This window comes from Bos javanicus, chromosome 17 (assembly GCF_032452875.1).
Source record: "Bos javanicus breed banteng chromosome 17, ARS-OSU_banteng_1.0, whole genome shotgun sequence".
Taxonomy (NCBI): domain Eukaryota; kingdom Metazoa; phylum Chordata; class Mammalia; order Artiodactyla; family Bovidae; genus Bos; species Bos javanicus.
Genome location: NC_083884.1, coordinates 13,051,208 through 13,064,922, shown reverse-complemented (window position 1 = coordinate 13,064,922; position 13,715 = coordinate 13,051,208). Strand labels below are relative to the sequence as shown.

Genomic DNA, 13,715 nt, shown 5'->3' with positions numbered 1-13,715 from the left:
ACTCTTTTTCTGGCACACATCAGGATGGCGTCAAAAAGTCCAAGCGAGAGATTCCAAGCCCTAGATCCATGGTGTGTGTCATCATAGGCAGTAGGACCACGGGCCTCTCAACAGAAGCTTCTGCAGAGCCTGAGATCTCTGGGTCCCACTGGCTTCATCCTGGCAGCACGAGGCCTTTAGTCCTCCACCCTCTTAGCCTGGTCTTCTAATGAGCCCCTCTTCAGAGCCTCAGCTGGCTTGAAATGTTAGAGTTCTTACCTCTCTTCAGCTCCTTCCCTACCAATTCATAGTCTAGTCCAACTTGGTAGACAGAGGAAGAAAAAGCAATCAGCTGTTAAACCTGGCACTCACCACCCCTTCTCAGAGTTGCTGTCATTGTCATCGTGGTGACTGGTGCGAGGCAACCAGCTTCCACAGCAAGAAGAGCGTTACCACCCCCAGGAAGGGCATTTTCAGATTTTATTAGAATTGTTATTTGTTCCAGCATGGTCCATCTCAGAACATATTTGTGTAGGTCCTGTGATTACAGCTACTGACAGTTTATCTGAAAGCATTTTGTAAACTGTAACGACATGTTATACAAAGATAAAAAGGAATGGATATAAAAGTAAAGAATTAACTTGCATTTCCGATTTTTCTTTATCCCCAACCTTTTAACAAATTTACTTTTTGACTACAAAAATAAAAAAATGAATATACTCTCCTTTGCCCCCTTGATTACCTTTAGGATTCATTTTTCTTCTTGCTGGAGTGCACCCTCTGGTAGGTTCTGCTCTCTCCACCAGAAAGTACCTGTGGATAATAAATTTTCCTGAGGGCTTTTGTGTCTGAGATGTCGAAACTCTAAGTTCATATTTATTTTTTCTTGAGCATATCAAAGCTATTTGCCCTATTTTTTTTTTTTTTTGAAACTGCTATGATTGATCTGACTCATTCTTTTGTAGACTCTTTTAGGACTGTCTTTGTCACCTTGATCTTCTGGAGTTTTATTATGATATCTCTGTGTGTTAATTTAGTTTTTAAGCTTATCCTTCTCAATACTGATAGGCTCTTTCAATCTGAGGGCTCAAGCCTTTAGTTCTAGGATGTGGGGTGCTGAGGAAAAAGCCAGAAAGGTTATATTGACCTGTATAATAAAGTTCTGGGGAGAGAGAAGGGGTCATGTGGCCTGAACATTGGGGGAACTCTAAGGGGTTCTAAAGAGAGGGAGAAGAGTAAGGTTTGGAAGCATCCATTGCCAGCGAGGTGAGGAAAATGTCGTCAGAGGATCTTTAAGATCTTTGGATATACATCAAGAATGTACTCCCTTCTTTGGTATTTTATGAAGAAGCTGAAGCTCGAATTTTTGTTAATTATTTTTTTTTCTGTGAAACTTTTCCTGTGATTTGATGCTGAAACTGAACCACAAGACTCTCTTGAGTTAGTATGAGTTATAGAAACAATTATTTTTTTTTATAAAATTTTAAGCAAATACTTTTGTTTCATTCTGTGTCTCTCTCCTCACTGACCTTCTCCCTCTTCTTTTATATAATGAGGAAATGAAATTAGATGCTTCAGTCTTGCGTTTCTCTGTAACTCTCTTTCTCTCTTTGGCTCATCCTTCATCTACCTACCTAAATATTCTTTTTTATGACTAATAGCTTATAAGAAGCATAGGCAAATAGTTGGTTCACTCATTTCTGTAATCTAATTTGTCACCAAGTGAGCTGTCCTGAGCAGATCATAAATTTGGGTAAAGAGGACGGCACAATGACCAAGCTTATAGCAGGCCAGGACACTTGGCTTAAGCTCTGGTGTAGGAAGCTCTGCCAACCCCCGCCCCGCCCACACCATAGACGCTTACTATTCTAGCCTGAGGAATTCATTCCATAAATTCTCTTGGGCCACCCATTGGAACTGATACGCAGCACACAGGAGGGAGACTTAGGAAAGGCTCAACACCAAAGAGCATCTGTGAGCAAACAAAAGCAGAAGATGCAAACAAAATCACATTATTCTTCCATAAACATCATCGTTGGGTCAGTTTTTATCATGTGCATGTCTTACCTTTTGGAAAGCACGGAAGATGGTTAGTAAACATTTTAAAATATGAAGAATATCGGTGCTAACATTAAAGGTCCAAATCCTCCTAGGAGGTTTGGCTTGTGTGGGGGCTGTTTCTTCCACTTCTAATATACACACTAACATGGTTGTTGTGAAGAGACAAGAAGCATATGCAGCCTGTAAACTGAATTACTCACTCTCCTGACTGAACCGTGACTGGGGCTTGAGTGCACTTCCCTGGTAGCTCAGCTGGTGAAGAATCCACCGGGAATGCAGGAGACTCCAGTTCAATTCCTGGGTCGGGAAGATCCCCTGGAGAAGGGATACGCTAGCCCAGCATTCATGGGCTTCCCTGGTGGCTCAGCGGTAAAGCATCCACCAGCAATGCGGGAGACCTGGGTTCGATCCTTGGGTTGGGAAGATCCCTTGGAGGAGGGCATGGCAAGCCACTCCAGTATTCTTGCCTGGAGAATCCCCATAGACAGAGGAGCCTGGCAGGCCACAGTCCATGGGGTCACAAAGAGTCAGACAGGATTGAGCAACTTAGCACACAGCACACAGGGCTTGAGCAGCCCCAACTACCATGCAGCCCCCGTGCCCAGACAGATTCGGACCTCCTTGTTGGTAGATGCTAGTGGTACTCTCACCAGCATCTCAGACTTTCCTGAGTAAGCAGTAGTGCAGCATAGCCTATGAATACCATTTTGATGTGTCATCCTTTTCAGGCCACTCCATACATAGTGACTGAGCTTGGGAGGTAGATGCCTGCTGGTCTTGGGTTAGCACCAAGATGGGAGTGAACTCTCAAGTGGTAGAAGCCTATGAGGATCAGCTCTGCTGATGTCTGCTCTTCTAGACTGAGGAACTGTTCTTCAGAGATTCTCTAGGACCACCCAGTGATTTGATGTATGACGTAGGGGAGAGAGATTTGGGAAAGGCACCAACATAGCACTGATTATCAGCAGTAGGACCTCAGAGCAAGTGAAGGCGCACGATGTGAGCAAAATTAAGGTCAGAGTCTTCTATTTTTAACGAGTGATCTGTGATCATCTTTTATTTTTTGCCACGCGGCCCTGTGGGATCTTAGTTCCCTGATCAGGGATCGAAATGGCATCCCTTGCATTGGAAGCTCAGAGTCTTAGCCACTGGACCGCTAGGGAAGTCCCTCAGAGTCTTCTGAGAATGTAGGGCAAATAGTGAAAACCATTCATGTGGATCCTCAAGGGAATCGGGTGTTTCTTCAAGCTGCCGTCAGCATTTCTTCTTCTCTGGAGTGCAAGATTTCCTCCACTTTGTGTGTAACCACTGTTCTATCTGTCTGCAGGGAGGGGCGTGTTTTCCAAATTATAGATCTCTTCTGCCTTCCTACAAAAAAAAAAGTGACGGTGTAAGGTTTTTAAAACTGCACTTTACTGAAAAAGAACCATGCATTTGCTTTAAATTTTCAGGATACTATATTTTCAATTTTTGGTTACTCTGTAATTGTGTCTTCTCTCTAAATTTCCTTCATCTTCCCACCAACGTTTATGTTAAACAATGAAATACTTTTGTAGGTAAAGATGCTTCTGGAATTTGGTCCCCATGAAGAGAATCCAATTTTATTTATCATTATTCTTTAATAACTTAAAAAGTATTTATTCGGCTGCACCAGGACTTCCTCGCAGCAGCAGAATCTTTAGGTGCAAAGTCTTAGTGTAGTGTGTGGGATCTAGTTCCCCGACCAGGGATTGAACCCAGGCCCCCTGCATTGAGAGCTCAAGTCTTAGCACTGAACCAACAAGGAACTCCTGAGAATCTAATTTTAAAGGGAGAAATTCTGAAATAATCACCACCCCTTGTCTGGAAAATTCAAGTTTTCATAGAACAGCGGGCCTACCTCCAGAGAAACATGTGACAAGTATCTGGCAGATGCCATCACTGTAACGCTCTCCCCTTAAAAACCCTTCCATTTTTACTTGCTCTAATTTACTGCTTTAATGGAAGAGCCCACCATGGTGACACACACTCTTGTTTGTCAAAGTGTGAGGCCCTGCCAGATGGTCTTCTTCAGAAGAAATGCTTTCAATATGATAATGTTTATATTTGTGTTTCTGGCATGAATTAATAATTTTCTCATGATATTTAATAAGAAACAGATTGTTTCATTTCCAACTCATAAAACCCTGTACCTTTCTTTCCATTATGTCTGATGAGAGTTATTTTCTTCCTGTTGGCAAGCTGGCAGTGGGTACGAGCAAGATTGCTAAGTTGTAGCTCTTTTGCCTCAACTGGAGTGTGTACAGTCCAGAAGGGTTGGAGATCCACTGCTCCATATAAAGGTGGACTTTGCAATGCATCAGAAAGCAACAGTCAGGGTAGCATGAGACCAGGCCTCCAATGTAAACGATCTCTTTTGAATTTCAAGATTAGACCTCCGTGGTGTAGTACTCTGGATGTTGGTAACTGAGTCTGTCCTCTCTGGCCATATCCATCACGTTTTGTTTTGTTTTATTAAAGTTAAAGTCCCTTGGACTGCAAGGAGATCAAACCCATCAATCCTAAAGGAAATCAACCCTGAATATTCACTGGAAGGACTGATGCTGAAGCTGAAGCTCCAATACTTTGGCCACCTGATGCAAAGAGCTGACTCATTGGAAAAGACCCTAATGATGGGAAAGACTGAAGACAGGAGAAGGAGATGGCAGAGGATGAGATGGTTGGATGGTATCACTGACTCAATGGACATGAGTTTGAGCAAACTCTAGGAGATGGTGAAGAACAGGGAAGCCTGGTGTGCTGTAGTCCGTGGGGTCGCAAAGAGTCGGACAGGACTGAGGGACTGAACACAACAAAATTTATTTATTCATTTTTAATTGGAGGATAATTGTTTTACAGTGCTGTATTGGTTTGTTGCAGAGAAGGCAATGGCACCCCACTCCAGTACTCTTGCCTGAAAACTCCCATGGACGGAGGAGCCTGGTAGGCTGCAGTCCATGGGGTCACTAAGAGTCAGACACTACTGGGTGACTTCACTTTCACGTTTCACTTTCATGCATTGGAGAAGGAATGGCAACCCACTCCAGTGTTCTTGCCTGGAGAATCCCAGGGATGGCGGAGACTGGTGGGCTGCCGTCTATGGGGTCGCACAGAGTCAGACACGACTGAAGTGACTTAGCAGCAGCGGCAGTGTACTTGGTCACTCAGTCATGTCCAACTCTTTGCGAGCCCATGGGCTGTAGCCCACCAGGCTCCTCTGTCCATGGGATTCTCCAGGCAAGAATACTGCAGTGAGTTGCCATTCTCTTCTCCAGAGGATCTTACCAGCCCAGGGATTGAACCCGGCTTCAGCTTTGCAGGCAGATTCTTTACCGTCTGAGCTAGAGGGCAGTTGTATTTAGAAGCACTACTGACTTTTACCCATGCGGCCCATTTCCTGTGGATATCTTTGACAGAAACTTGTCCAGGCAGACAGCAAGAGCAGGGCATGAAGACAGACCGGATGCACTTCAAAGGATGAATTATACCAGAAAATGATGTGGGAAATTGGTGTGGAGTATGGCTGGGATTCTAGATTACTCTTCTCTTCTTCAAAGGACTGTGAAGTGGAGATCAGGAGAGGTTAGGGCTCCCCGAGAGGGAAGGGAGGGTTCAACATCTTTGGGCAAGTATGAGGCACATGTGATTTTTTTCTTTCACTGTCAAAGTTAATAGGGCTTCCCTGGTGGCTCAGTGGTAAAGAACTCGCCTGCCAGTGCAGGAGATGTGGGTTCAATCTCTGGGTCGGGAAGATCCCTGGAGAAGGAAGTAGCAACTCACTCCAGTATTCTTGCCTGGGAAACCCCGTGGACAGAGGCACCTGGTGGGCTACAGTCCATGGAGTCACAAAGAGTTGGACCCGACTTAATGACTAAACAACAACAACCAAACTTGATACAAGGGTAGACTCTTCTCCTTGTCACCAGCTGCTCACCAGCAATTCATTCTGGAACATGTTGGAATTTGCTTTCCATCCCTAACCTGTCACTGACACTGCATCCTGAAAGATCACCGAGGGCCGGCAGATCATCGGTCAAGGCTGTGGGATTCAACCTCAACCGCCTCTTCCTTGGGGATTTTGTTTAGAGGACCCTCTCACCACAGCTCCCTGATTGTTGCTCTTTGGTCTCCCGTGGTGCCTTCCCGTCCTTCCCCTGGGAAATTGGCATCTCCCAAGATTCTGTCTTTGCTGCATTTGCTGCTGTTGCTCTTGCTGCCGTGGTGTTATCACCTGCCCCACTGGCTCCAAAAACCATCTTTGGGCCTACAAGCCTGATCATGAGCTTTGTCTGAGCTCTAGAATAACACTTTCCACAACCTTTACGACCCAAGAATGACCTACTCAGAGAGGAAATTACTTCTAGACCTTTGGCAAGGATGCTGAGGCCCTGCACCCAGATGTTAAGAGGGGAAAGACAGGAGAGATTCATAAAATACTTGGCAGATAAAATGAACAGGACTTTGATGCATTAGCTGTCCAAAGAAAGGGAACAAGAGAAAGGAAGAGAAGAGATAGAAGGGGGCAAAGTTGACCCCTGTAGCTCAGGTAACTTGGAGGGTGGGTGTCCCTTATTGATCTAGTGCAGTGATCCCCAACCTTTTTGGCACCATGGACTGGTTTTGTGGAAGAGAGAGTTTCCACTGACTGGGGGCGGGGGGATGGTTTGAGGAAGATTCAAGCGCGTTACATTTGTTGTGCACTTCACTTCTATTATTATGACATCAGCTCCACCTTGGATCACAGGCATTAGATTGCGCGGAGGCTGGGGACCCCCGGTCTAAAGAGACGCGGTTAAGCGGCACATCTCAGGGAGAAGATGGTGGTTTCGGTGTAGCGTATCTGAACCTACCACGTCTCTCTGCCCTTTTCATCCTCCTTCCCTGTAGCACCTCTAGGATTATCTTCCTAAAATACAGGTCAGATCCTGCCATTGTCCTTCTCAATGTATTTTCCTAGTTCTTGTTAACTAGAGAGTCGTTTGGATGTTCAGACTCCTTAACAAGGGACTCAAAGCCCTACCCAAGCTGGCTTTGTTTGGTTTCATTATCATCTTCTAGCACAACAGAGCCCGCCATGCGGTTTCTCACCTTCTTGCTTTTCCTCAAGCTGTTCTCTCAATCTGGAATGCCCTCCCCACTCTTCCCGCCTCGGAGAATACGACTCAGTCTTGAGACTGCAGTTGGCTTTCTCCGTTCCCCAGAAAGCCTCCTGTCACCCTGGTTGTAAGTAGTCGCTCTTTATTCAATATTTCTATAGCAATATATGCGTAGTTTTTTCCTGGTATTATAGTGCATTTGCTCAAATGTGCATTTCTTCTGTGGGTTGGCAGACACTTTAAAAGGGGCTTCCCAGGTGGCTCAGTGGTAAAGAATCTGCCTGCCAATGCAGGAGATGTGGGTTCCATCTCTGGGTCAGGAAGATCCCCTGGAGGAGGAAATGACAACCCACTCCAGTATTCTTGCCTGGAAAATCGCATGGACAGAGGAGCTTGGCGGGCTACAGTCCATAGGGTTGCAAAAGAGTTGGACACAACTTAATGACTGAGCACAGCACATCCCAGCAAATGCCTAAATATTAGGGACTATGTCTCATTTATCCGTTTCTTACCAGCTGCCAGCACATAACTTTCCACGTATCGATTGCTCACTAAATAATGAAAGAAAAGGAGAGAAATTGGTCAAGGTTAGAGTGGAAGTGCAATCTGGGGTATGGGGGAAGAAGTGATGGGTTGTACAGGCTTGCTTTAGAACCTGGAGACTGGGTTGGAAACTCTGGGTTGTGGAGAACAGATGCAGAGAGTAATAATGAGGGAGGCAGTGGATTATGGGTAATGTGAGGGGTTCGTATATAAAGGCAGGATCCCGTGACACCAAATCATAGTGAAAGGGTTAGTCCCTGAGTCATGTCCAACTCTTTGCGACCCCATGGACCGTAGTCTGCCAGCCTCCTCTGTCCATGGGGTTTTCCAAGTGAGAATACTGGAGTGGGCAGCCATTCCCTTCTCCAGGGGATCTTCCCAACCCAGGGATCAAACCCAGGTCTCCCGCATTGCAGGCAGATTCTTTACCATCTGAGCCAGCAGGAAAGCCCCACAAAATCGTGGATGAACACAATTTAGCCTATCTTATGGGCAGACAGGCCAAATTATAATGTCCCTTCATCAACAGGGAATTTTTATTCTGCCCATTTAAAAAGACACATAGCCTCGTTGTGTAACCAAAACCCTTGCATATTCGGTGATGGCTGCTGGGTCTTTGTCTGATGCCATAAAAAGATGGGACCTTGACCAATAGTATGATGATGACCCATTGCTATGCCCATTTCCTTAATTGTAGAAAAGATAGGCAAGCGGGTATTCTCTTAATAAGATTTCTTCGACCCTTAATTATTCTTTTCACATGATACTCTTTCATTAGCCTGTATTTATTTTTAGCAGCACAAAGGAAGAACGAAAAATATTATCTTTTAATAGTGTGAATCCCAGAATAAAACAATTCACGGCCTTCCCTCTGGCTGCTCTCACACAAATGCATGTCTATTATGTTCGTAGCTGCACTGAACGCTGTGCGTGCTGTGCGTGTTCTGTGTCACCGTGCGTAGCCCAATCTTCCTTAGTAAAAGGACCGCCAGTTGTGGGTTGTTGGTGCTCTTTGGTCTCTTAGACATGTCTGACTCTTTGGCAGCCCCATGGACTGCGGCCCACCAGGCTCCTCTGTTCAAGGGATTCTCCAGGCAAGAATACTGGAGTGGGTTGCCATTTCCTTCTCCAGGGGATCCTGCATTGGCAGGCAGGTTCTCTACAGTTGAGCCACCAGGTAAAGCCCAATTGTGAGTTACAGGTGGAAGAAAAAAAAAAGATGAAATACCTTTCAATTTTCAATTGGGGGCTTCCCTGGTGGTCCAGTGGTTAAGAATCCACCTTGCAGTTCAAGGGACATTGGTTCGATCCCTGGTCCAGGAAGATCCCACATGACTGTGGAGCAAGTCAGCCCACGCACCAGAACTACTGAACCCACGCACTGCAGCTACGGAAGCTTGCGTGCCTAGAGCCCACGTTCTGCAACAAGAGAAGCCACGGCGAAGAGAAGCCCACACACTGCAAGGAAGAGTAGCCCCTCCTTCACAATTAGAGAAGCCCCATGCGCAGCCACAAGATGAAATAAATAAATCTCCACCAAAGTTTTCAATTAGCTGTTTTCCACGAGAACAGATACCTCCTGTTCAGCCCCACGTTCGTTCCTCTGGGAGGTACGAGCATAAAGAAAATGCCAGGTGAACGCAACTCCTTCATTCTTAGCTGGGCTCTGGCTGCCAGCCCGTTTGTTGGACCAGCGTTCATGATCAGCTAGGACCTCTGAGAGCCCCCAGGATGCCTTTTGCTTGGGCTTGAGGCTGGCCGCGAAGCCTGAGGCGTGGCTGCTCTTCCCTGGCTTCGTGGGGCTCTCACGCGGCTTTCCCAGTCTAGGAGGCTCTCTGAGGTGGGGGACAGCCCATGTCCCCGTCAAGCAATTTCCTCTCGGTCAAGTCCTGGAAGGACTCAGTCTCATTAGAGAAATCAAAAGGCGAACGCCAAAGGAGGGAGGGCTCTAAAGAGATTTCATAGTTTCTCTCTGGCTATACAGGTGGAGAGCCTTTACTAATACCTGCTTCTCAGGTCCACCTCTTTCCTTTCGTAGCACCACAAGCCAACACTGTCTTGGTTCTTTCCAGCTTCCAGTGGGGGAACGGAGAAGGTCTTCAGGTGAACCTCACAGGTTGGATGCACAGCCAACATTGGTTTAGAGGCTAATAAAGGGATGTCAACGTTTATGCCAAATATGACGATCTTATCAGATACCGATGGCTCTGCATCTCACAGACTTACCTGCTTTTTTCCAGCCTTCGCTGCAGCAACCAACTCCGGTCAGGTGTGGTTGACCGCACCTCCCCTCAGCTTTACCAACAGTCTCTTCCATGCTGCACCATTGGCTTCTTTGCCGCCTCTGTGGCTGTCTTTGGGGAACTTCTCAGTCATTCCAAACCATGGGCAAAGCCGGAAGTGCAAGGGAACTGACACACACCTCGGCTGCTCGGGCGCCTTCTCCCTTCTCTCGTGTGACTTGTCAATCCTGAGACATTTTCACACAGCTCCTCAGGAGGTTCCCACGGTGACTCAATGCCAGTTCTTCACTGCAGCAACTGTCTTGCCAAAGCGCCCTGGGATTGGCTTTCCCCTCTTACCTGCTTCACTCTTTCTAGTTTCCCACTTTTGTTTCTGGAATTACTTCCGAAAAAAAATCTCAGGGTTCAGCTTTTTAGGGGAACCCAGAAAACACTGAGATAAAAGAAGGGGGCAAACTATAAATGCTGATCAAACTCATTGTGTGGAGAATGTTCTAACAGACCTTCTATTTGAAGAGGGACATAACGGAACGAGGGGGCTTGATTGTCCTTTGTAACACACACTGCGAAGTCTGTGGACCACTAATTAGAAATTGCAGTTAAAAATAGAAGAACTCTAAAGGCAAGTGATGACATTTCCTATCTAGAAATCTTTGAGACTGGAGCGACATCATTCTGGGATTCAGGCTGGAGGATGGCTAGATAAACGTCCCTGGTTCTAGCCCTGTGTTTGCTCTTACTTGTCTGATGAGGGGCATAGGTCAGTCATTTTCCTATGTCTCTGGAAAGCACGTGTCATCTTTCCATCCAATGAACGTTCCTGTAAGCATTGATAATATGCTTAGAGTCCTTGGGTCCAGAGTCTTTCTAAACAAGTGGCAAAATGGGAAGAATATATTCTTTAGGTTAAAACTAAAGTGCCTTTCCTTACCTTTTAAAAGAAAACCGTTTGCTCTTCTCCAGAAAACACCCGACACGTGGTCGGCAGAGCGCTTAGCAGTCACAGCGGCACCAGGTGGAGGCTGGAAGCAAGTGGTGGGAAAGGGAGGGGGTGGAGTGAGAGGCGTGCTGATGGCCGGGGGAAGCCTTTCCATGCCACCTGGCCACCCCCAATCCTCTAAGCAGATTAAGTACCCATAGTTAGGTGAAGCATTTTGTTGTTGTTTAATTGCTAAGTTGAGTCCGACTCTGCGACCCCACAGACTCCTCTGTCCGACCCCCACCAAGCTCCTCTGTCCATGGGATTCTCCAGGCAAGAATACTGGAGTGGGTTGCCATTTCTTTCTCCAAGGCATCGTCCCCACCCAGTGATCGAACCCGTGTCTCCTGCTTGGCAGGCAGATTCTTTACCACCTGAGCCCCCTGGGAAGCCCAAGCCACCCTCAAGATGACTGCAGACAATCCAAGCATGATGCCTAATGTTTAATCAGAACACATACATTTTAGGTCTCCCAAATCCTGAAGTGGGCAAAAATATATTATTAGGCATTGTTTTCTCCCTTAAGTCTGTTGTGGTTTGAAAATGCTGAGGTGCCATTGTTGCTGTAACTGCCTTGCGAGGGTTCTGTTTGGTGACCACTTTTGCTTCAGACTGACTTTTGCTTGTTCAGCAAGAGTCATGGGATCATCATACATGTTATCTGTTAGGGTGGGAAGGGATCTTAGAGACCATCTAGTTCAATCTTTCTTTTTATAAGGTGCTTCCGAGTCAGACTTCAAACTCAGGTGATCTAACTCCACGGGAATGTGTTTTGTGGTTGGAAAACACGTTCTTCTCTGTCATCCCGACATTCTCACTCAAGAGGCTGGAAGACCACCTCTAGGGACTGGTGTAGGGGAAAATAATTGAAGTATGAACTGAGATAGATTCTCTGCTCAAGTTCTATAATTCTGTTGAAAACGAATTAACTTACCTTAACTCCATCAGAAAGGAATTCCAAGGCAATATAGCAATTGACTTTCTCTTTCTCCTTTGCAGCTCCTACCAACATGAGCAGGATTTACATTTTCCTGTTTTACAGATCCAGCTGGCAAGAATTATGAATGGGAGAACAGCTAACTCATAAAGAAGAGGCCCTGATGGATAACCTCAGACCATTCAGACCTTGGACAGGAGAAGAATGGGCCCCTTGGTCCATAGAGCCACACTTTACCCCAGGGCCAGCATTATGGGCATTTGCTTTCTTAGTGAATTTTAATTACTTGCAAAATAAACCTCATTTTGTGTGGGATTCTTCTGTTCTGGGAGTTTTAGACGTAAGAGTGTTGTCTGGGGTCTCTTGAACATCTGAGGTCGGTGACACCTTGGAACGCAGTCTGAATCCCAAGAGTATTCTTTGATTCTGTGAGTTTTGCTCACAGGTCTTAAGGCACTGTTGGGAAGGATTCCCGTTTGGCCTTCTCTTAGTGGGCTTTTCAGGTGGTGCTGGTAGTAAGGAACCTGCCTGCCAATGCAGGAGATGAGGTTTCCATCCCTGTGTTGGGAAGATGCCCTGGGGGAGGGCATGGCAACCCACTCCAGTATTCTTGCCTGGAAAATCCCAGAGGAACCTGGCGGGCTACAGTCCACGGGCTCACAGAATTGGACATGACTGAAGCAACTTGGCACGCACGAATGAAAAAACTGATGAAGTTGTGTTTATTTTGTATGCGCCCCCGGGCTGCTTATGGATCACTGCCAACAGATGCGATCACTCAGCTGCCGTCCCCTTCCACTGCTCTCTCTCCTTCTGTATGAGCTACCCCCAAGGACTGAACGCACCGAGGTGACTTGATTCTGCGTTTGGGCCACTAAGATGTGCCTTCTGCTGCAAGTCCTTCATGAGCCCCGTGTGACCTTTGGCAGCCAGGGGCTCTCATGTGACGCTTCTGACTGTGGGTATGGAGGTACCAGTGGTCATCAAGCCTTGACACCTCTCCTTGTTCCCATGACCAGCGCTGTGGCTCTGTGAAATGGTCAAGGACAGTTTCTGGTGTCCACCATATGGGGCCAGTCAGCTGTAGACTCTACAGAAAACGTGGCCTTGAGTCTTAGCTTACAGTCTATTTAACAAGACAGGCGTAAAAGGATGTATGATCTTGGGTGAAATTCCAACAGGGGCCACATAGCTGGGTGGGGGTGCCGGGGTCCCCGAGCATCGATCTGAGTAAATGATGATGGAAGGGGATGAGGCCTGTCCTGTCCTGGATGGCTCCCACCCCATCCACTTTTCAACATTACTGAAAGCTCATTAGCAGGAGAAACGACTAACAAACTGATGATTATTTTCTTTCTATTTCTGGCTTTTCTCAACCAAAGGGAAAATGTGAGGTAGATGTGAAATCTAAGGGAAAAAAACACATACACAAAATGAGATGTCATGTCTGCCTGTAGTGCTAGCAAAAAGCAAAGAAGTCTGAGTTATTTTAGTGTTTTCAATAAATACCAAACACAACTGAGTATTTGAATCAAGGGAGAGAGGATTATTCAGTCTCCTAAGACAGTTACTGGATGAAAACACGAAGGGGAGTATAGTGTCTGATTAATGATTGGCCGTTTTCAAAGTGGCTTCTCCTACATTATCTCATTTTATAAAAAGTAAATTTCATCTTTTACATGTTAAAGTGAAGCAGTTTGTAATTTCTTGCAAGTAAAGGATATTAATAAGCAAGTTGTGAACCAGCAGATTCTCTTCTGCTGCATTGCATTTTTCATCAACCATCACCGATTCACGGGGATGTTCTAACAACTTTATTTTTTTCTTTTTTTTCTAACAGAACTTTAAAATGGTGTTTT

General features: G+C 46.0%; 1 protein-coding gene across 3 annotated transcripts in view; it reads left to right on the top strand.

The window, feature by feature from the left end:
* The window catches only part of C17H4orf51 (chromosome 17 C4orf51 homolog), a 50,819-nt gene extending 38,648 nt beyond the window's left edge, over positions 1–12,171 (top strand). For all 3 annotated transcript variants that reach the window (XM_061384076.1, XM_061384075.1, XM_061384073.1), the window contains one exon: positions 11,962–12,171. In XM_061384076.1, the coding sequence (XP_061240060.1) occupies positions 11,962–12,006 (45 nt within the window). In that variant the 3' untranslated portion in view covers positions 12,007–12,171. The remainder of the gene's footprint in view (positions 1–11,961) is intronic.
* The last annotated feature ends 1,544 nt before the right edge of the window (positions 12,172–13,715 follow it).